General features: G+C 40.0%; 1 protein-coding gene across 1 annotated transcript in view; it reads left to right on the forward strand.

Annotated features, from left to right (window-relative positions):
* The window catches only part of FAM135B (family with sequence similarity 135 member B), a 210,309-nt gene that overhangs the window by 122,429 nt on the left and 62,914 nt on the right, over window positions 1-24,966 (forward strand). Inside the window, exons 4-6 of the mRNA XM_075743262.1 lie at window positions 12,452-12,591; window positions 21,391-21,461; window positions 23,361-23,534. Of these exons, the coding sequence (XP_075599377.1) occupies window positions 12,452-12,591; window positions 21,391-21,461; window positions 23,361-23,534 (385 nt within the window). The remainder of the gene's footprint in view (window positions 1-12,451; window positions 12,592-21,390; window positions 21,462-23,360; window positions 23,535-24,966) is intronic.

Below are 24,966 nucleotides of genomic sequence, written 5' to 3' on the forward strand. Positions count from 1 at the left end.
CTCAAAGTGGCAGCCACAGACTGGTTACATGAGGGACAAAGCAAAGGAGAAGTTAATATGTGTGAAACTGAGGCACAGAGATGCCACACGATTTGCCCAATGTCTCTCAAGAAGACAGTGATGGCACAGGAATCCACAGTGCTGTCTCAATAGTGTTAGTGTAGCCACATACCCCTACAACTTGATGTCTAATACAACGGCAGTGCGTATGTCTGTTTGGTAGTAAATACAGGATTTTCTTCACACTAGATGTGAGTTCTTTCCCAGCTTTGCCATTGATTTGCAGGGTCATCTTGAGCAATCTACCATAACTTTGTGCAAGTTTACTCTCTATAGTGTGGTGGTAGTAAGACTTTATTTGGCAGCTTTATTTGTCTTGGTGAGGTAAAGGCATTTAAAATTTTGATTATATGGGAGATTATATGAGATTTTTTGGATAGATGGGATTTGGCCCATTTCAGTTTCAAAGACTTAAGATGGGTTTTGTTGAGGAAGGTAGGTAGGATTAGATTCATGACACTTTGTCTTATATTGCTTAGTCCATTTAAGAGCTTACGGCAGGACCATGATATATATGCAAAGTTTATGCCAAATAAAAAGACAGACTGTTCAGAAAGTGATAACAGATTCTTGTCTTGAATGACCCTTAACTCAGACTGAAGACGATGAATAGCCTTATCAGAAAACGGCCCAAAGAAAGAGAACAGCTAATGATACTCTTGGCACACCACAGGCAGAGAAATGCAGTTTAACGAAATCCCAGACAGAAAGCCAAATGGCTTGTGCCTGACATGCATTGACAAAGTATGATTGGTCTCTTGCTGATTTATGTGCATGTGTGATCCAGATGAAACTACAGGATTTCAGTTGAGATAATGTGCATAATTAAAAATAAAAAAAATAAAAATAAATACTGATGCAGTGGCAGAGGTTGATGTATTCTAATTGGAGAAGCAAATGAATAAGAAAAAAATAATTCTATTGCATTTTTTGTGCTGAGCTGTAGACAGTTCATCAATTAAATCACTAGTCCGACAAGAGTTGGCCGACCTAGGAAAGGAGCAATCTCACATCTCAGCTGGATAGGAAGTTTTAAAATGTCTGCTCAAAGGAATATTTAAAAGATACAAACCATACAGAATAACATTTTGGGTTTCAATTAAGCTTATGGCTTATATGGAAACAGTTCCTATTACAGATTAGCAATGTAGTTTGTTTATTTGGAAGCTACTTTATAATGATATTGGTTTTATTTTTAACAGAAACTGTTTTTCAGCAAATGGAACTGCAATTTATTTTTGTGTGCATGTGTGTTAGTACTTTTCTTTGTAGAGTTTTGCTTGAGTATCTAAGTGCCACTTGTGTGATTCAAGGGTTGTGATGACACTTGTGTTGAAAATATGAGGCCTTAACATAACTTACCTGGGGTCTGATTCTGCCAATCTCCATCATGTTGACAGCCTTTCTGGGGGCTGGTTTGTATTTCTTCAGCTTGGGAAACCAGTTCTGTACATGGAAAGGTCTCCATGACAAAGATTGTTTAGTAATTTGTGGAATGAATTGTGGTCAGAAGAGGAACATCTGATTTTTAGCTCATTATCTTGCCCTGGGAACTCAGCGAGTTCTCCATAGGTTTTATGGGCACATAAGGTCCTATATGTGTTTCTACCCTTTCTCCCACTGTATACAAATACAAAATCTAGTGGTCAGAATCACAAACTACCTGGGCAGTAGGATCAGGTCTCCCCTGAATGAGCAAGGGATCTTATCAGGTCCACTTGAACATGGGGGAAGAACATGATGTGGAGAGATCACCTTGCAAATGTGGATGTGACAAACCCACCTTGGTCATCACACTAAAAATTGAACCTACAGCCTGTAGAATGAAAGATCCTCAGCTGCAGCTGCTGCAGCTGAGGAATCAGATCTCTTGTATCCAACTTAACTTTGAAGATTGATGATAGAAAGGATACGAAACACCTCCTGACTGGTACTGTACACAAAGAGGAAAAAACCTGCAGGACTCTGAAGCCTTTTTTGTACGTTTAGTTTTGTGATCCAGAGTAGGGTTCAGAAACCTGTATTTCAATGCCTACATAACTTGCTTGGCTTTTCAGAGACACTAACCAGCAGTGGTGGCTTCTTCCACCTTCCAGTGGTCCTTCACTCTAAATCCTCAAGCTTTTTATTTTACATTGAGATCTTAGGGACTACCTCTTACATCTGACAAATTAGATTTATTGTCAGATTTTTTATTGGACTGTCACATCATGTTTTACATATTTAATTTGCAGAAATTTACCTTCTGAGTAAAGTGCAACTGGCCATGATGCTGAAGATAAAATATCAGTAAATGTATGACCTCCATCCATCACCTTGTTGAAAACAGCAGGCATTGCAATAGTACATTAGGAGAGCATTTACTTCCCAATCCATACCATTGATCCGAGGACTTGAAATGTTACAGCCCCATCTAGAAAATCTTTAATTTCCAGTTTGACTTAAAGTCTGTATTTTTAGCTCAGGACTTTTCTGATTCAGTTTCTGTTGTGTTGATGAGATGATGTCAGACATGCTATGCTGCACTGAGGGAATAACAGGTGGACTCTAATGTTATATCCATGCTCTCAATGTCTGTAAAGTACATATATTCATATTTTTATATGTATTTTAACTCTTACGTGTCTGGATCTTTCAACATTTGTGGTGTTCCAGCTGTCAAAACATTATGTGAGCAGTGGTGAGAAAAGTGGAGGGAAATCTTCCCATTGGTAGCCAGAGGAAAAGACTAGCTGAAATGAAATCCTGGAAGTGTTCTCTTCCTTTTATGTGCACCACTCATTTACACAAAGAGGTTGCGGCGGTTATAACGTGTAGCAGGAAACAACCACGTGCCTGATGGCTAGAATTAATGAACTTAAAACATGCTATTTCCATTTTATTTTATTTTTTTTTTAATCCTAATTTCTGCCAGAACAGTTCTAAACTTTAAAATTCCTGGAAGGTCAGCATGACAGTCTGAAATTGCCACAGTCTCATGATGCTGAAAGAGCTATTTAGTGTTTGGGGTTTTTAAAAGGCAACTCAACTCTTCGTTTGCCATATTTAGGACTGGATTAATTTTTATCCTTCAGTCCTTTCGCATTATACAGCAATGCAGAGTGACACTGACACTGGAGGCAATTATAAAGCCTTGGCCTGAATGGTGTAAACTGACATTTATACAAATGGACATTTATACAAATGCCCGCTGGACATGAAAGTGAAATTTTTTTCTTTTTTGAGCTCAGTGGGAGATTTATTGTTCTCTAAATGTGTTGGAATCTCTATTCCAAAATTAGTTGCAGTACTGGATCCTTCTTTGCTCCAGTTCTTCAGTGCTAAAAGCCAGATAATTTTATAACAGGGTTGTTTCTTTTCTCTCTTTCACTCAGTACAACAGCACAGGAGCAGTGAAGGAAAACTCAAAACACTAAGAGCCTTGCTACAGTATATGTCAGTTGGTATTTATTAGACATAGTCATTTTCTGTCACAAAGTCACCCCTCCTAATGTACTTGGCGGGAATTGTACTTTAGCTCTTATTATTTCTTCAGCTTGTTATGAATTTCTCCCATATGTTAACAAAGACATGTGTGCATCAACTGTAACTGCTGTGTTCCAAAGCCCAGAAAAGCAGAGAAAGGTACCCATCTCAGTGTCTGGTTTGGGGGGAATTTTTGTAAAGAAGAAATGAAATTTCCAACTGAAGTTTGCAACAGTTACCACTATTTAATTAGTTGCAGTGAAGACCTATAATTAGCTCTTATTTGAGAAGGCATACGGCTCCGACAGATGGTAAAGGAAAAAAAAGCAAGTTAGATATACAAGGCTATTTGCACAAGATTTTCTGGTCTCCTTTGATTATATTTTGCAGTACGGTGCTTAGGTTCTAGCAAGATGGCATACTGTTCATTCGAGGAATGCCCACATGTCTTAATTTTCTCTAAAAAATAGCAAAATTATTATGGCCTATGAGTGTTTAAGAATTCTGGCAATAGTAGAAAAAATTAGATGACAAGAAGACTTAGAAATTTGAAAATCCATACCTATTTTTTAGGGATTCTATAAAAGAACCAACTCTCCTTGTGAGGCTAGTGGGAGTTTCAGATGCTGAAGACCGAGAGACAGGAGAGCCCAAAGTATGTGTCTGGGTGGGTGAGGGAGGTAGTCATCCACTAGATAGATTTGGGTTATGTTTATGACAGTACCGACCAGGAATATGTGTGCTGTGGAGATCACTCCGATTACGCATAGGTGGGTTACAACTAGTCCAGACTGAGATTTTAAAGGCAATACTATCTGTAGCCTTTTATTATCTCCCTCCCTGTTCACCTTATGTTAATAGACTATGTGATTGCTTCCAATTCGCTTCAGGGCAAGGACATCTAGCTCAGTTTAAACTGCCTTCTGCTGTGATTTACCAACAGTTGACTTTCCACTGAAGCAGATTAAGAAAGACCACATGAACCACTGATACAACATGTCTGCGTGGGTAGTAACATAAGGTTTGTGGGTAGGAAGGTTTCAAAACGCTCACAGCTCTTTCTCAAGTGAGTGCATTTGCAATGCCCTTCATCCGTCTGCGCACGAGTGACCTGGGAGAATGAACCCATCTATGTTTAAAGGTGTCATATGTCTGAGATTTTTTGTGTGGGAACCCAAGCACAGAGACTATGATATGCTTCTTGTGGCTCTGAATTAATCTGAAATACAAATGTTTAAGTGTGCGCTGTTATTCATAAAGAAATATTTACAGTAAAGCTCTGTTTACAAATGCAACATCTTGATTTCCCCTCATTATTGAAGAGCATCTCTGTCATTAAAGCAAAACTTAGTAGAATCTTGCTTTTCCATTTACCTGAACAGCAGCATAATAATATTGCTTTTCTGAGACAGCAAGAGAGATTCAAGAAGTTGCCAGCAATTGAGAAATTACCTTGTTTTCAATGCTATAGCCATAAAGGCATTACAGAGGCTAGATTTGCAGTTAGATCTGTTTTCCATATGGATTTTTTCCTGACTGCATATTCATTCCCTCTTCATTTTAGATCTCTCACACAATGCTCAGTAAACTCTAGAGAGATAATTCTGGAGAAAGCAGGATGCAAACCTGATGTCAACTTTCTAAAATGCCATAGTCCCTGGAGTTGTAATTTTATATTTAGAATAAAAAAATATAACTAACTTTGTTCTCTGCCTTGTGTGGGGGATAGGAAGGTATGTAATCTTTCCAGGAGCAGAGTGTCAGGACCGAGTTGTCACGTTTCCCCCTTCCTTATTTTCACAGAATACTCTCTTTTAGTTTAAAGCCACTACAACTTGTCCTGTCACTACTTCCCTTGTAAACAGTCCCTCTCCAGATTTCTTGTAGGCCTCTTCAGGTACTGGAAGGCTGCTATAAGGTCTCCTAAGAGCCTTCTCCCAGCTGAACAATCCCAACTCTCTCAGCCTGTCCTCACAGGAGAAGTGCTCCAGCCCCCTGATCATCTTTGTGGCCTCCTCTGGACTCGCTCAACAGCTCCGTGTCCTTCTTATGTCGGGGGCCCCAGAGCCAAACACAGTACTCCAGGTGGGGTCTCATGAGAGTGGAGTAGAGGGGGAGGTCATGCTTCTTTTGATGCAGACCAGCACATGGTTGGTTCCTTGGCTGCAAACACATGTTGCCAGCTCATGTTGAGCTTTTCATCAGCCAGCACCCCTAAGTCCTTCTCCTCAGGACTGCTCTCAATCCATTCTCTGCCCAGCCTGTAGCTGTGCTTGGGATTGCCCTGACCCATATGCAGGATCTTGCACTTGGCCTTGTTGAACTTCATGCGGTTCGCACAGGCCCACCCCTCAAGCCTGTCAAGATTCCTCTGGATGGCATCCCTTCCCTCCAGTGTGTCGACTGCAGCACGCAGCTTGGTGTCATCGGCAAACTTGCTGAGGGTGCACTCGATCCCACTGTCCATGTCGCTGACAAAGATGTTGAACAGTGCTGGTCCCAGTACTGACCCCTGAGGAACACCACTTGTCACTGATCTCCACTTGAACATTGAGCCGTTGACCACAAGTTTTTGAGTGTGACCATCCAGCCAATTCCTTATCCACTGAGTGGTCCATCCATCAAGTCCATGTCTCCACCATTTCATGGCCACTGCAGCCAAGACTGCCCTTGAGCTTCACATTCCTCACCAGCCCCTTCTTGTCAGTGAGAACAAGGTCCAGCATGGCACTTCTCGTTGGCTCTTCTATCACTTGGAGAAGGAATTGATCATTTTGAAAAAAAAACCCAGTAATTCATCTTACTTCTCTGGACTACTGAATAGAGGACAGAGTCAGGGTAAATCCTATCTATGCTCTTTCTTTGTCAAACCCAGAAGTTGAAGTATACTAAAAGCAGAGGTAATACAGGTGCATAAGTATGATGTTTTCCCCTGTAATTCTCAGCAAAGCTATAGTTATGACCCACAGACTTAGAGAAAAGTTGTGTAGGAGCAAATTTGCTGTGAAGGAGGTTTCACTGTGTTTCCTCTGGAGAACAGAGTTTTTCACATTTCATTTAGGTCTCATGCTCTTTCTTGGGTAGGGAAATATAACATTATTTAAAGTTATTCTTAGCAAGGTAGTAGATTTTTAAATAAATGAAAGACCTAATTCCAAGGCTTTCTTCATGCTTCTGCCACCTCTTGGAAGCAGAGTTAAAAAGTATTGCAAATTGATGTAATGATGATCACATTCGCTGTGCATAGTCTCTGTAGTACTACAACTGAGAACCTCTTCCTTTCTAACTGTTGTTTTTTCTTCATACACTCTCTAAAACCTTCTGCCTTTCACTCATAGCTTTGAAGGTACCCTCCTATCATAGGAACATTACCTGATGCAAGAGTTCTGAGTTAGGGGCTGTGTGATTGGGCATTTATATGTTTTAAAATCCTGAAAAAATAAATACAAAAAACCTCCATCATTTCTCAAAGGTCAGATTATACCAATACTCTTGGGCAAATCTGCATCTTAGACCAGGATGCCTACCATCTTTGAACATGTTAGTTATTTAACATATATTCCAGTTTTCTTTGGCAGTTATAGATGTCAGGAGGAAGCACAATAAGAAATGTAATTATGGAAAGAATCTGGTTGTCAAGATTGGAGCATGCTAATCACTTACATGCCAAACAAATTGCAGAGGGGGAAAAAAAAAAAGGCCAATCCTATTGCTTTGCAAAAGCAAGGGTTCATATGACTTTGGTGGCTCTGGGGAAATCATTCATCATCAAGTCTCAGCTACACCAAAGCATTGCCATTTCAAAGTGTCTCCTTGACAGAAATGAGAGGTTGAGATATGCGCGTCATTGGCAGTTGATTCTGCCAAGGTGAGTTCATTGCTTGTTTGCTCTGTGGAAATGTTATTGACATAGAACAACTATGAAAGTTCTCAAACCATTTTTATAGAGGTTAAAAAGAAGTGACTAAAGGATGGTTCGAATAAAGGAGATTTAAAGGGAGGAAGGGAGATAATTTAGATATGATGAAAGCAGAGGAAGGATGCTATAAAAACTCAGATTTGAAAAATGAAGAAAATGCTGTATCTGGAGAGGACAATTGGGATAATTGGCCAGTGGAGCTTTGGAGAAGAAATGCTAATCTACCTGGTGTGTGTATTAGGATCTAAGAAAGGCTGGGGGAACAGTTCTGACCTGCAGAATATTATCAACACCTCTGATTACCTTTCCCTAGAAATGTCTTCCTCTCCCCACATGAACAGAAGTGTTGTGAGGGTGCTGCTGGGGGAAGTAACACAAATGAGAACATTTGAAATTCAGAAAAACTTAGGTTCCTGTGACAGCTTTGCACCAGCTGAAGGATGCTCTCAGTCTGGCCAGGCAATACTTTCAGTTGATGTATCAGTGGGTCCTTCAAATAGAAGGGTCAGCTGTTCTGGCTTATCACACCCTTTAAAACACAAAGAGACTAGCGCATTAGTCAACTAAAGTTGATTTCATTATCAACTTTAGCAAATTGTACCTACTACCAACAGCAAAGCTATAGTTAAGTGAGTTTGACCACATGTCACGTCTCTGTAGGGGACTCTGGTTTCTGGTGGTGTCCTTCAGGGTCCAGTGCTTTTTCTTGAAGACATTAAACCAGATTTTCTTATCCATTGCTTACTCCTTGCTACTTTCCTATCCTCTCATTATACGCTCTGAGGTTTCACGCAAAACTAGTCTAGTCTAGTCTATTCTTCAGAGGCTTGTGCACATCTGCCACAGACACCTTCTCCCCCACCTCAATGCTTTCCTACTGGCAGTGGTTGTCAGAACAATATAGTTCCTATTCTCACTCAATTAGTCTGGAGCTCAGTAACACATCTGTTTACAGGTCACCTATCTATCAGTTCCTTCCTTGTAAGATTATCTGGACACGTTTTCAGGGGCATCCAGGATCTAAATAGCAAAGCCTCTCTCTGATTCTTTAAAAGGATGAATAACTTCTGTATGATGTGCTGTGATAACATTTAGAAATCTCCATCTATAGAAAGTCCTGGATGGGAAGATTAGGTAGACTAAAGTGTATTTGAGGGAGCTTGCTAAATTGGATATGGAGACAGTGGGAAAGCAGGACATGATATACTGACTGATCTGTACAGGTGGGCTATGCTATGTTTATGAAAGCTTACACAATTGCAAAGAGCCTTTCTTCCCTTCCTTTTTTAAAAATACCATTACTCAGTAGTCTGTAAAGGGATTGCTTGCAATGATGGTTGGATGGCAGCATACTTCCTGTGGAAAGAATAGAAAGAGAGATATGCAGCCAGGCTTTTCTCATTCTCTTAAATGAATGGCTGTGGAGCTCAGCTGTCCTGTTCTTGCTAGCAATGGTTCGTACAGCCCTGAGAGCTCTTTTGCTTTCCAGATAATTTGAAGACCTATTCAACACAAAGAAGATAAGCAGTAAATGGAATAGCCACTTAGGAAAAGGAGACAGAAAAATAGGATTCCTTCTAGCTTAAGGGACATTGCAAGTGTCACAAATATATCTTGTAACAAGGAAATTTACTGAACAAAAGCTTATTACCAGAAAATTGGACTTTTCTTGTTGAGTTCACCAAAGCTCAAGCCTTTGAAACTGTGGAATAAAGAGCTAAATGCAGGTCAATATGGTCTTAGCTCCAGCTCTCCCCAGGGAGTGAGAGCTCCCAGAAGTTTCCAGACATTATGTCTCTCTTCCTTGGACTGCATGTGACTGCTGAGCAGTGCAGGCATAGCTCAGAGCTGTCTGCGTAACTGAGGTTATGCTAGAAGTAAATTTGGGAAAGCCTATAGTTTCAAGCTTCTCTCTCACACCAGCCTGTGCTTTGTGCCAAAGGACAGAGGTGCTTCTGTGAACACGGGGGTACATCTGCTATGTCTCCTGCCAGAGACCCTCTCTGGACAATGTCAGCCATGGCAAATGCCAACCTTATTGCCACTGCCTGTTAGCAGACAGGGCTGTGGGTTTAGAGAGACATCAGTGTCAGAAGGTATCCCAGGAACAAGAGGAAGCTTGTAAAAGTCACCAGGATAATGATGTTTTCATGGAGTAGACTAAGGAAGAGCATTTTTGATGCACATACCAGTTCTTGTTAGTGAAAGAAGCTCAAGTACAGTCATACAGCCTGGTCCCTGTGTGTACCTTAAAGCACAGAATACATCAGTGAGTGCTACCGCCTGAAGGGCAGTATCTATGGAGATGTTGTTATTCCCCTTTGCTTTGAGAAGCAGGATGCCTGCATTGCTGTCAGCAGTACTAAGATATCTTCATGCTGCCAAGTGCTCGTCTAAGAAGACTTCTTCCACAGCCTTATGCCATACTTTAAGAGAGAAAGAAGCAGGCTGTGGCCACTGAAATAGGCAGGGGTGGGTTGTGTTTTGGAGATGATCAGGCACTCATCTGCTATAGTTCTCTGCCAGATCTCTGCAAAGGTAGATCTCTCTGCTTAAAACTGAGCGATTTTTGGCCCTGCAGTATCATATTCACTCAGACTGATCTGAGATACCCCTAAGCATTGTAGCATGTCTTTGTCTTTGACCTTTCCAACAAGAGAAATGACTCTTTATGCCACCTTGCAAATCTAGCTCCTAAAGCAATTACACACTAGGAGTGGTCTGTGCAGGAGTGTGTTTGAAAAGAAAATGACATTAAACTTTCCATCCTAGAAGAGTACCAGTATATCAATATCCAAATCAAATAACATAAAGCTTCCTTTGTCTGCCAGCTAGGAATAAGAATGCATTATATCTCTAATATGATTTTTGCAGTGTCTCTAATATGATGAGGTTTAAATTAAAATAAATATGACTGCATGCTTTTGAAGAGCTAATCAGGCTGAAACATTCTAGCCTAACTGGTGTAGCACACGGAAATAAATGTGTATTTATCTAGACTGCCTGGACTTATGCATAACTATTGTGCAGGATGTGTGATGGGAAGGCAATAGCAGTGTGAAACACTGGGGCTGTTCCTGGGTGTGCTTGGTAAAAGTCAGAAACAGGAAAATTATTTGAATGTAGCCTGGGTGACAGCACTATGATCCTGCTAATTATTCATCTTATTGGTATTGAATCAACTCTTTCGCCTGCTCCATGTGTTGGGTTTTTTTTTTGTTGTTTTTTTTTTTTTTTTTTAAAAGGTACTTCTTCATTTGCACTATTCCAGTTCCAGCAGACCAGCACCATGAAAAACAATCATTATAATGACGAAACTCCATTCATTTGTCTACCGGAGCCTTTAGTACTTTTTTTTTTTTAAGTCCTTTCTCTTTTTTAAATTTTTTTTTCCCCTCACCAAACTTTACCTTGGGAAATCTTTAGTCCTCTGTCAGTCTTGGCTCACTGACTTCTGATTGCAAATTATGTATGATTCTTGCATTGAAAAGCAAAGCAGTATCTTTAGCACAGCAGAATAGACCTGTCCTGATTTGAAACTCTTGATGAACCAGCAGTCCCTAAGACTTTCTGACCTGGACTTTTATCTTATCACAGTGCATGGACACAAAACAATTCTGCAAAAGCACAAATTCCCGGAAGTACCTTCTGAAAAACTTATTTTTTGTAAAAAACATGTGCCTGCTGCCTTCCTGGTGATGATCAGGGATCTGTCACTCTTTGAAGGACTGATACTGGTGCACCTTTTTTAAACACATTGTCAGGATAGTTCCAAAATATCATTTGCTAAAGGACTATGTTTCGAAAGGTCAGATTCCTACAGCACTGAATGCTGGAAAGGGACAAAAACTAGCTATGAGTAAATTTTGCAAGAAGTTGTTTCTCAGGGGCTGTGGAAGTAGAATTGGCAGGGGGTTCTGATTAACAGCCGAGACACAACTTAAAAGTATCTAACTCTGGTGCCCAGTTGTTCATTAAATAGTCACAGAGTCGTTGCAGACTCGTCTGCAAGGAATTCACTGTAGTAAATGTTGTTGCCTCCAGTGTGGGTTTCTACAGTTAAGCAAGTCACACTGTTTTCCTGTTAGCGAAAGAAGAATTACTCAATAAGCATTGGACTTCAAGCAAAAATTTGTCTCAATCTGAAGCACGCACTTTTTTTTTTTTTTGTCAGATGAATGATGTCTTAAATTCCATAGGCTCCATTGTAACCAAAACATGTACACTGTAGGCATCTAAAAGTTAGGAAGGACAAATCCCGCCTGAGTTTATGTGAAGTTCATTTGTGCTGATGTGATACATTAGCACACAGATGAAGCTGTTGACTGAATTCAATGTTGAGAAACTTAGGGGTTTGGTTCTTGAGTTCCTCAGATTAATCCCAATTGTATGGGCCATAATGGCAGCTCTCACATTGGTCAAGGGCCTGAGGGATTACACAGGATTTTTGGCATCTTGCAAAAATGGCTACTTTTTTCTTTTTCTGTATTTTAACTTAAGATGCCTCTGCACTTCCAGGCAGAGGAAGATTCGAGATCTATTTGATTGGCTATTGTGCTCCCTCCTGGGTATTAACTTCTGGGAGCACCAGAGATGACAAGAAAACTCCCTCTTCTGAAAGATGCCCATTACAGTTAAAAGATGAAATTTCACAGGTATACACCCACAGTGCTCATGGTGCTGGGTAGAAAACGTCCCTAGAAGACATTTGATGTTTTAGCTTTCATTAGAAATAGTTAATAGGGTAAGTGCTGTCACAGGGTCAGCTATTCTTATTTTGAAACCCAGCCTGCCTACAGTTTAACATTTATTTTCTTTAAATACCATGTTTGGGAACCTGCAACTGGCAATAACGATCTGCTCCATTACCATTAATTATTGAGAATGCAAGTATTGAATTACAAGTACTAATACAACTGGCCTAGATAATACTGGAGGGAAAACGTAGGAGAAAAAAATAATCTTCCTGCAGAAATCACACCAGGAATCTGTCTGTGTTTTGTGCAGGTGATTCCAGCCTTTGCTCAGCCTGCGTTCATGAAAACAACGTTTACAGCAGAATATTTCAGATTTTGTACAGAAACGAAGAGATCGTTCTTAATGAATCAATGAACTTCAGAGTGCACCTGCTTCTGGATGGTGAAAGGGTGAGTTGTCTTGGGATGCACATAAAAAACAGGTGGGCTGGGATTCCTCTTACCTAACTTTAGGTGTCCATTGCACAGATATCCCCATTTGGGAAGTTGTCATGGGATCCCTGTGCTGTCACAGGTCTCATCAACGTAGCTGGTGGAGGTAAAGGCACAATTTATCTGACCAAATACCAATATCTGCATGAAAGGAGATCGACTGTCCTGTACCCATCATTACCCATGCTGACAAGGGTGCCTGGGGTGATTTGTTTATTTGTAAATGCTGACATTATAAACATCTGCATTAGGTCAGATAGACCCTCTGTGCTGTGCCTGTTATGAAGAATAGTCTACACGTTGACTTTCCTGTGGAATAATATGTTGACATACACTGGTAAATCAGTATATCATCAACTCAAGTGCTGATAACCATATTTTTTTATTTGTGCACTAGATCACTCATTCTACATATCTGTGTAGATCAACCTCACCTGAAAAAACTGGGAATCTTCTGCATCTTGCTAGGACCAGCATCTACTCCTATCATCCATTACTGCTATCTTCTCCTCCTTCTCTCTCCTTGTGACTAGTTTTTGCTACAACGATGACAATACTGTGACCAAGCTACCCAGTCCCTCCACCGAGTTTCCACTACTCAGAGGTCTCCTCACCCTTCTTCTTAGTGCTCCTGATAGCAGGAGTTTCATGGCAGAGTTACTGGCGCTTACCCTCCCTATAGTTCACCTACGACCCCTTTGCTTTCTTTCATGTCTCAGCTAGAATGGGTTCATACTGAGATCCTTCTCCCCATTTGGCATCCACTCCTTCAGCCAACATGAGCACCCACACAAGGCAAGTACATGATCTGAACCACACATCTTTGGCTTCCTCTTACTGATGTGAAACTAATGTCTTCCAGTGATAACTTCTGTTATCAGAAGCTACAAGAGAGGAGTAATCTTAGAGTACGGAGAGTACTGTTTTACTGGACTCTTAAACAGAAAAGGGAGAAAGTGTCCTAGTAGAACGGCACTCAGTCCTGGCCCAATGTGTGATCATTGTGCTTTGCCAGCACAAAGACAGGTACAAAAGATACGACATTGGTACTCACTGTCAGTGATAATGAGACACACATGACATCAGCTGGTTTTGGAAAATCAGCATGCCATCAAAAATAGGTCCTATGAGTTATGCAGCTGATGTGAATCAAATGCTGTGTGTTGAACTTGCGGCCAGCGTTTCTCACCTGTCCTTCCTTGTATAACTTTTTGTATTTGAGCATAAAGAGATTTAAAATTTCTGTTTTTTCCCATTTCAACGCATATCTATGTGTGTGTAATGTATAGATATAAATTAAAACAGTTGGAGAAACAAGTTAAGCTTTTTTCACATGCTTCCCTTTCCCTCCCACTTTTTTCTTGGTGTTTTAGGTTGGTTGGGGTTTTTTTAACATATTGTCATCAATGTATTCCTCCCCAAAATTGTTTTTTGCTTATATGAAAAATTACTAAATGCAAGTTTATCAATATTTGTTAGGAAAATGTTCCAACATGCTTAATTGAATATTAATTTTATCCTTCCTCAGTGGAACATCTCTGATTAAAAGTCCCTCCCCTCAAATTATAGCAGTTTCCACTGTGTTGAGCAGGGATGATTTCTGATTATTTTCGCATTAATATTCAGGAAAGTTGTGCACCTCACAAAATGAAAAGAAAATAAAATCCCACAGGATTCCTCACAGCTAAAACTCATTCTGACTCTTGATGTGCTATGCGCATCACACTTGTCTTTTCATAGGAGTTCCCTTGGGAAAAGGACAGCTGCCCGAATCTATACTTACAGAATGGCTCTGCACAGAGAAAACGTCATTATCTCTGTATGATGAAGTTGCTTTGGGTTTTCATGGGTGTAGAATAAGAGGATAAACAGGTCTGTTGGTCCCAGATGAGCTGCTAAAGATGTTCTAGAGAATCAAACAGAAAAATAAAGGTCTATAAAACTTTTTGCATCTTGAGCAGATTGGCACAATTCACTTCTGCTTAATGCTCCAAGGCCTCTTTTTACTGCTTTGATGTCTTGTCCTCCACAACTTTACAAATTTGATATAAATATGGGAGAGACCAAAGTGTGCCACTCCACTGTTGCACCATGCTCAGAAGAAAGCTACTGTGTCCATGATGATTGTTCAGAGACGGTTTTGCAGCTCTGTCACATAATCTCACGTGTTGGATGTGATCCTTGCAATGTGGCATTAGCAAAACACCTTTAGATTTGTAAAGTGTTTTAAATATTATCTCTGTTCATAACTTCTTAACGTACAACAGATGTGAGTCCTTTTTGTGCCAATTGTGTGCTATGGTGAGGTTTTTTGGTTTGCGGTGAAGGATGCTTTTTCTGTAAATGAAAGTTAAGATAAATAGACAAGGAAGTTGAACTGGGTAATGGAAGTATTGAGTTCATATGCTCCATGTAGTTTCTGGTGTCAGAGCTGGAATTATCAAATACTATATCAAGGGAGCAGTATGTTTTCTCCTCGTGGTGCTAGGGTAGTTTTGTTGGTGGAGATAGGTTGCTGAGACAGGCTCAGTATAAAAAACCCCAAACGACTGAATCCAATGTGCATGTCCAGATTAGATTATTTGCTTCTGGGTTGTGGGGTTTTTTTCTTTATTTTCCCCTCCTCTTGCATAACCCTAGATATGGTTAAATATGGAATAACATCTTCCCCCCCCACCCCGGCATTAAATGGAAAAAACCTCAATTATCTGCCTAGAAGTTGCACTGAGCATACCTTTCACCGTAGAAATGGTGTTTTAAAACTCTCTGGTTTATTAGTTGCCTTTTTCTATATTATTTCAGAATACAGCATTCTTTGAATTCTTAGGAAACAATATCATAGGGCTGAGGCAGCCTTTAGTGTTACAAAGAAGTCTAATTTATTTTCATAAGCTTTTGCTTTCATTCTTATTAAAGAAGGAGTTCTGCCTCTTTCATCACGCAATAAAATAGGTAACTTGTCTGTCTCCTTGCTTGCTGGCTCCGTTCAGGGACAATTTAGTAGCAGGGAGAGGACAAAGAGAAGCACACTGGGATATCACAGTATATTAGATTTTGTGCTTTCCAGAGAATTTTAAGTGAGATGGGGCATCCAGATCATTCAATCTGGCATTCTGGCTAAATGGTTAAATATTATGGAAGTACATCACAAGAATGCTGGAAACTTCAGTTATAACTATTATTGCAGCTTGTAAAAGCTAAACCAATGATGTAAATGTAAATCTGAAAAATTAGAATTTAAAACTGAAATAGTGCACTTGATTCTAGGCCATTTGAACAGAAATTGGCATACTTTGCTTTGTATATACTTTTTATTGCATAAATACTTTTACTTTTTGATACAAATACTTTCTATTGTACACATTCCAAACAGTGTTTAATAAGATGCATTTCCCTATCAGTGCGGTCCAGTGGCAAGAGAAACAGAAGTTAGAAAACAGCCTGAACTCTGGTCAGCACCTTCTGGAAAATTGTGTCTGCTCACAGATGAATATGGGGTCTTTTTGCACAAGCTATGAAAAGCAAGGCAGGAGCACTAGGGGAAATGTAAGCACACCCCAGCAATGGAGAACTGGGTACTGAATTTGCAGACTTTACTTTCCACAAGACACAAGATGATGTTACAAGAAAATGTAAAGTAATATTAATCTGATGCAAATGATGAAGAATTAATCAAATCAGAAATGACAAAATTAATTTCAGTCTTATTTGATTTTAGGAGGAAAAAAAAAAGGAATGAAATGCATGTACTATTTCAAAGAAAGCTTTCGGAATTTCGGTTCAGAACTGTCTTTACTTATTTTATTTTTGACTGGAGACAAGATCAGCATGTAAAATGCAATAATACTTCCCAGAGATCAGATGTTCTGAATTTCCTTTACTTTTTGGGGGCTGTATGGAATATGACAGAACAGAATAATATTCCTTGTTTAGTATGTATGTATTTCCACAAACACAGATCTTTATTTTCTTTTTCATAAGTTGTGATTTTAATCATTGACTCAGCTGAAATGTCAAAGAACTTTGTAAAAACCAGTGGAAGACATTTCACAGTATCTGGGAGGACACTGCTTGACTTAGCCACTCAAACGCTATCATGATTTAACCTGGCTCGCAGCTAAAACCACCACACAGCAATTCGCTCACTCCCCTTCCCCAGTGGGACGAGGGAGAGAATTGAAAAAAAGTAAAACTCGTGGTTTCAGATAAAAATAATAGGACATAAAAGGAATATAATAATAATAATAGTAATAATAATAACAACAACAACAATAATGATGATAAAAAAATATACAAAGCAAGAGATGCACAGCACAATTTCTCACCACCTGCTGAGCGATGCCCAGCTAGTTGCTGAGTTACAGCGCTCCCTGGCCAACTGCCCCCCGCTTACATAATAAGCATGACGTCATATGGCATGGAATATCCCTCCAGCCAGTTTGGGTCAACTGTCTTGGCTGTGTCCCCTCCCAGCTTCTTGTGCACCCCCTGCGGAAGGCTCACGTCTCCTCACTGGCAGGGCCTGGGAAGCTGAAAAATCCTTGACTTAATTGTAAACAGTGCTTAGCAACAACTAAAACATTAGTGTGTTAGCAACATTATTTTCATACTAAATCCAAACCACAGCACTATACCAGCTACTGGGAAGAAAATTAACTCTATCCTAGCTGAAACCAGGACAAACACTGATTATATTCCAGAGAAATTTTTAAGGCTGATTTCTTAAGTATGTTCATTATGTTTGTGTGAAATTTAAAACTTTTGACATGGTCAAGGCCCAGCTGGCAGCTGATTGCCATGAGCTGCTCGCTCACCCCTCCCCCCGGTGGGACCGGGAGGAGAATGGAAAAACAATGGCAAAGCCTGGAGGGTTGGGATAAGGGCAGTTTACTGGGACAACAAGGGAGAGGGAAACAATCAGCAACAGTGCTGATAACAGATAGTAACAATGGGTGATAACAGAGAACAATTTACCAATCCCAGGACCTGATGCTCAGCCCAGAGCCACGCGAGCCCGCCCCTGCCAGACTAGCCCCCCTTTTATGGGGAGCATGATGTCACATGGTATGGAATAGCCCCCGGCCAGCTTGGCTCACCTGTCCTGGCTCCTTGTGACATTAACTCTATCCTTGCCAGAACCAGGACACTTTTCTTCGGGGGGGGGGAAAAAATATAGAATCAGAGAATCATTTTGGTTGGAAAAGACCTTTAAGACCATCAAGTCCAACTGTTAACCTAGCACTGCCAAGTCCAACCACTAAGCCATGTCCCTAAGCACCAACCACATCTACACATCTTTTAAATACTTCCAGGGGATGGTGACTTAACCACTTCTCTGGGCAGCCTGTTCCAATGATCGACAACCCCTTCAGTGAAGAAAATTTTCCTAATATCCAATCTAAACCTCCCCTGGCACAACTTGAGGCCATTTCCTCTTGTCCTACTGCCTGTTACTTGGGAGAAGAGACCAACACCCACCTGGCTACAGCCTCCTTTCAGGTAGTTGTAGAGAGCAATAAGGTCTCCCCTCAGCCGCCTTTTCTCCAGGCTAAACAACCCCAGTTCCCTCAGCCGCTCCTCATAAGACTTGTTCTCTAGACCCTTCACCAGCTTTGTTGCCCTTCTTTGGACATTCTCGAGCATCAAAATGTCTTTCTTGTAGTAAGGGGCCTAAAACATAAAGCAGTATTCAAGGTGCAACCCCACCAGTGCCAAGTACAGGGGGACAATCACTTCCCTAGTCCTACTGGCCGCACTATTTCTGATCCTAAGCAGGATGCTGTTGGCCTTCTTGGCCACCTGGGCAAACAGCTGGCTCATATTCAGCCAGCTGTTGACCAGCACCCCCAGGTCCTTTTCTGCCAGGAGCTTTCCAGCCACTCAAAGCCTCTAGCATTGCCTGGGGTTGTTGTGACCCAAGTGATGACATTGAGCCTTGTTGAATCATGAGTATGTTAGTCTATCAAACTTTTGGAAAATTATATGGTCTGTAAATGATAACTGTGGAAAACATCATAATAGTCCTAGTAGTGCTAAAAGAAGCAGCCAATATTTCATGTAAGGACAATATTATTTCATACAGGAGACTGAGGAATGATAGAAACTTCAGTGCCTCTTCTGTATGAGCTATGGAAAGGCCATTTCATTTTCTTACTGTGTAAAGGATCTTATGCACTTGTGATTCTAAATAAGTGAAAAAGAGGAAAACACAGGAAAGCCCAGTGGGTATCAAAGCTGTATAGTAACTTGTGTCATCTAATTGCTGTACGTAATTCTGTCGTGTCTCAACCTATGCATAACCTATGATATTTTCTCATGAAGAGTCCAATGATTTTTGATAACTGTCCAATTTCCACTTGTCTTAATATTTAAACCTCCAATATACAAAGGGAAACATGTAATCTCTGTAATGAGAACTGTGATTTATTTTTCTGTGGGATTTTGTACTATTCTAAGCAGTCTGATTACAATACAGTTTCGGGAATAAAAATATCATATACTTGCACCTTAATGCATGACCCCATGCAGTGATGAATATCTGTAAGTCTCTCAGACATTCTGCTCATTGCCTCAAGGTGTTTTGAGCTAGTGTCAGTAGCTATTAAACTTGCTTTAAACTCAGACTCAGATTTCAGTGACAGTTGCAGGTTCTCAGCAATATTAGGCACAGACCCAAAATTTCATCCCCTCTGTTGGAGAATGAGGTTTGCTTTGTCTGAAGCACTATACTTGAGTTGAATTCCTAATTTGAATTCAGACTGTAGCTTCAATAATGATTTTTTCCTTTGCAACCGCCAGCAACTGGGATTTTTTAGTGACAACAACTCATTAGAAAGGAAAAAGTCTTTTTTTCTGAAAGATATACTTCCAGGTGTTTTGAGACAAACACAAAAAAAGAAAGCACATTTTCAGTAAACAGAAGCTGGAATTTTCTTCTCACATTTCTGTGCCTGTGGCCATGCTAGAAGAAATACTCAGACTTCAGAAGAGTTTAAATTTTACATCTTTCATAATTTAGTCAAAGTACAATCAATCCTTGACTCTCACTTTTCTTGCTTCAACAGAAAAAGGCACACTATTGATGGAGTTTCACCTTTGGAAAAACTAGCTAAACATGTTTTATGTTATTTATTTTATGAATCCTACCTATCAGAGCAGGCTAGATGTCTGACATTGCCTTCAGCACATTTTTTGTATAGTTAAGTTATTAAGAAGGAGCTAATCAGCTGGAGAAAGTAGAATTCACCTTGCCTAATTTAAGCCATCTAAAATTCATGGGTATCTAGACCAAGATATTTCTCTAGGCTCTATCTACTGTCAATGGAAAGAGACAGGCACAAACAGAAATTAATTGTCCCTCTCAGATGTGTGCCTCGGGATGGGTACTGTATGCATCACTGTATGCATTTGCTTGCTGCTTTCCACTGACAAAAGACAGAACCTAGATGCCTCACCTCACATTTTTTGTGGCAAAAATTGGGTAAAAAGAAGATGTATTTGTGATACCCTATCCCCAGTGAACAACTCCACTTTTCCATCTGCATTCCTGTGCACCTCCTGTTGTACTCTGGTATACAATAAAGGATGTTTACACTCACAGAAAAAGACCATTTTGGTCATAAAATGAGTGATGTGTTTTTGTTCATATTTCTATTTAGGTTGATAGAGATAAAACCTTTTCTATTCTACTAGGCCTACATTTCTGGGGAAGAAAAGGAGTGAAGGAGAAAGTGCTGGCCAGCCTTATCTTTCTTCCATTCTAATTTATTTATTTCCATTGATGATACTTGCTTTAAATGTGCCAAACTGAGATCTGTTATCCAATGTAGTCCTTTCCAGGTGAAGGTAATGAACTGACAGCTCCCTTCATGTACTGTTTCAGAAAATTCAATGCAAGTATTTTGTTGACAATAAAAGAAGGGTAATATTGCTGGTGGGACCTATTAGATGAAGGGATCAGTGATCACACATGATATCTTCAGTGTATTTGGCGAGCTGAATCCTGCCATGTGTAGGCATGCTCAGCATCCTGCAACAAAGTGAACAGTTAAACTTCTATTAATTGAAGTTTTAAAAACAACAAAAGCCTTTGAATTATTTGCAAATGAAATAGTCTAGATGAGAATCAATGACAAACTGCCTCCATAAATCTGTCAAGGGCCAGAAAGAGTGACTGGGAGGCAGGAAAGCCCTAGTTTGCTGAGAAACAAACTAAAAGGCTAATTATAAGAGATCATAAATTGTCAGAATTATTTGAGCCATTTCTGATTTTTTTTTAAGCTGTAAATTTTGAACCTTGCATTAGTGACAGATAGGTAACCAGAAGGATTCATGTATATTTCTCAACTAGGAAAACCTGGTCCTTGTTCTCATTCAGCTGACAAGATAACCCAAACGAATAGTCACCCAGTGAGGGAGCTTGTCTTTGGAAATACTCCACTGACTCTCAGTGTGCAAAGAACAAGCATCCAACAAATGCAGTGCTCTACACATTCTGGTTACTCTTGTCTGGAGTGATTTTTTTTGACATAACGGGACACTCGGGAGCAGATAACACCCCTGACTGCTCTAGTTCCCTCTGACTCCTTCAGTAATTACCTTGACTTGCTGTTGAATTTGCTCCTTTCTGCCACTGGCAGGGTCCTGCAGTTGCTGCATATTTTTGCCTTTGCTCTTATCAGACAAACCCATCCACCTTTGCCTTCAATGATGTAGGTGCCAACTTACAAAGGTAACCTTGCCTTTCTCTTTTTGTAGGTGGAAGATGCATTGAGTGAGGCAGATTTTCAGCTCAAGTTGGACCTGCACTTTACTGATAGCGAACAACAGTAAGTGCTGTTTTAAAGCTCAGTTGGTCATGCAAGGTTTTGTTCAATTGGGAAATTAGTTTGGTGAAGTGAGAGTCCTTTGGAAAAAGGGATAGCTTTGGCAAGTCTTTCCTTTGCCTCTGTGTTGAAGTCTTTCTGTTCCTTCTCTCTGTATTTGAAGAATATCTATCTATCTCATACTCCTCTTTAAAGGAACAATATTTTTCCTCCTTTAATTGTGATGCTTTCAAAGGTGTTAAGTGTTGCTCTGTCTCTGCTGCTGTTAAATTCAAAGAGAATATCATGACTGACCTCCACATGAACAAGGGCTGTGGCTCAGGAATTCATTTATCTCAGGAGACAAAGAAGTATTTTCTGGCTGAAGATGGGTGTATGAACATGCTAAGTGCTTTTCTTGTATGAGAACCAAAGCTGTCATGATATTTTAGGAGGAAAGAATCTTCCCATTGACTTTGATCTTTTCCTACTGCATTTGATTCCACAGTCTTAGGTGAAGTGGGAGTAGCGTCCCTTCCTGAGACGTAGCAGAAAGCGCGATCCAAGACATTATTCAGCCTCGCTGAATCACAGAAAAGGCTTCCAATGACTTCACCAGCATTTATGAGGGGTGAGGGGGGGGTGCCCAGAAATCATCTGAGCTGTATTTCATACTAAAACAATCCCCATGGGATTTTACTCATATCCATAGGGCACCTATGACAAATTTCAGAAACATGTTTCCTATATCACCAAGATACAAAAAATGAAAACTCGTTCTCTCAGGCAGGTGGGACAGGACCATCAGTCATCAGCTGTGATGCTGATGAGTCTGGAAGAGAGAAAAAAAACCAAACAAGTAATAGTCAAAATAAGTTATAGTCAAGAATAAAAAGAACCGAAAATTTCTGTTATTATCTGAAAGATTAATCCAATTTACTATAAACAAAAGCAGTGATTTTTATAAAAGGATATTCTCCAAATCTCACTGAAACACTTCTTGGGACTAACTATGCACCATACTCAACCATCTCATCATAGATTTTGTTAGCTCTGGGAAACAATTGGCTTCTACCAGAAGGGTCTTTAATGCTGTAAACAAATACTTTTTTAGAAGAGAGTATCATTTACATTGGGAGGATGTGGTTAGGCATGCTCCAGGTTTACAGCTCAGTCTCCTGCCCTATAGGTGACTCCAATGTCATGTGGCTGACTGCACACTAGGAAAGTTATTCTGGAATAGTTGTAATCAAACTTTAAATTAAATCTTGTTTTTTATTTACTGGAAAAAAGAAGCCAGTCCAACTTGTATTGTTTCTCTACAGTTACTTCACCTACTCTTTTTTTCGGCCTCTTGCAAAAAGTTTTTTTCAGAAGATCAGCTATCTGGAAAGGTACTCTGAATATTTTCAGCTCTCTCTGACACAGGACTGCTTCTAACTCTCACAGATTGCCTGAACTGATTGTTCGTACACTGAAAATCACAAATAGTGAGCTGTCCTGGCTATGAACACTCGCATAAGCTGAGCAGTTTGCTAAATGCATTTCCTTTTGCTAATTAATTCTTGATGTCCCCAGAACTAGTCTATAGGTGGACATCAAGGACAATCACCAGGGGAAACCAGAATTGCATCACATCTATTTTTCTTTTATACTTTATATACATCTCTACATCTGTTATTCATTATTTATTTTTGTATCTACATGTATCTATGTATGCATATTTATATTTATGCTAGGCACAAGTACAACACAAGATACCCACCAGTTATGTAAACCCTTATGAAGCTGGGAAGTGATAAAAATTCACCCCAAGCCATCTCCCAGTCTGCTGCCTGTAGCATGTTACAGGCTGTGACAACTCAAGCTTTCACTAACCCTTGTAAACCTTCACTAACCCTTGTAAACCTCTTTCTCTTCCAGGTTGAGAGATGTTCCAGTGATCCCCATGATCAGCAGCCGTACACTGTGTCTTCACTTCCACCCCCGGAGAGGTCTGCACCACCATGTTCCTGTCATGTTTGACTATTTCCACCTGTCAGTGATATCCGTCACGGTGCATGCGTCACTGGTAGCGTTACACCAGCCTCTGATCAGGTAACGGACACAGAAATGTCCTGATAGGCAGAGGAAATTCCTCTTCTGATTTCATTTGCTTATTGTATAGGAGAAGCAGAAAGGATAATTTAATTTCAAAATTTTTGGTCCTGGGCTAGGATTCTGGAGACTGGAGTTTAGGGCCAGCCTCTGACACAGGCTTCTTCCTTCAAGAAGACACTAGTGGTCTGATCAAAAACTAGCAAAATCTTTGGGAAATGGTTCAGAAATTCTGATTAGTCTTGATCTCTTTATTCCCTATCTGGAACACAAGGACAGTAAAAAGTGTCTTCTCCTTGGCTGTTTTTCCTCTTTAGTCTAAAAGCAACTAAGAGAATTTACATTTTTCCCCCCTGTTGTTTTGTAAAGCATTTAGGACACTCTAATCTCATCTGTGCATTAGCATAATTCATAACATGGCTAGAAGGAGCCATGCATGAGTCAGTACTGGGTAAGGCTCCGTTGAATTTTTCCTTTGCAGCATCATCTGATTTAACTCTGCAGCAATATAATACTGGCTGCCATGGGGTCTAGGTGTGATTTATGTTATCTGATTCGTAATGACAAGAAAATAATTCAGAGTTCCTTCAAATAAAACAGGGCTGGAGGTCAATATCCTCTAATATTTAGAGCAGGCAAGGGGAAGCAAAGGTCTTTCTGGCAATTTACTTTGTGTCCAATCTTGTCATCACATGAGATAAAGAGCACTGAGAGGGAGGGAACTCCTTTGGTCCTGAAACAAAATGCAGTGTTTAGCATTATTCAGCTTCCCTTACTCCAGCAAGGCTTTGCTGTTTACCAAATGACCAGGAGACCCTTTAAGTACATCAAATATTGTGTAAAGAGCACTGTGTCAGAAAGAAAAGATGAACCTGTAGACTCTTTTTTTCTCAGGTTTCGTGTTTTGACTTAATACATCTTTGCTGCAGTCCTCCATTTGTATAAAGGTGTTGCTTGTACATGATGCCACAGAATGAGTTAAGATTGTAAGAGGTTGAGTTGTGACAGTGATGCGAGTCGTATTAGTAGACCAGACTGACATATCTGTCTCTTCTTCTGCTGTGATACAGGTAACTGCTGTATCTCTCTTCTTCAGTGTGTTGACTTTTTAAATAGTGAATTAGATTGTAACAGACTACTTCTAACCAGATAATTTTGCTCAGATAATTTTTCCCATTCTTCTACTATATAAAAGGATGAAAGAACAATAGTTATCAGGCTTAATGACTGTTTTCAGTGCTTTGTTATCCTCTAATGAATGGGGCTGCAGAGACTTGTTACTGTTATTAGGCATAAATCACATGATGAGCAACTCTTCCATAGTCAGATTATTATAGCTTTTAAAATATGCTTTTGTGGACATTTATGAAGTATACCATATTTTTACTTAATGCAGTAGAATGAATATTTTTGACAACACAATATAGAGTCT

The sequence above is a fragment of the Balearica regulorum genome, chromosome 2, assembly GCF_011004875.1.
Source record: "Balearica regulorum gibbericeps isolate bBalReg1 chromosome 2, bBalReg1.pri, whole genome shotgun sequence".
In the NCBI taxonomy this organism is placed as follows: domain Eukaryota; kingdom Metazoa; phylum Chordata; class Aves; order Gruiformes; family Gruidae; genus Balearica; species Balearica regulorum.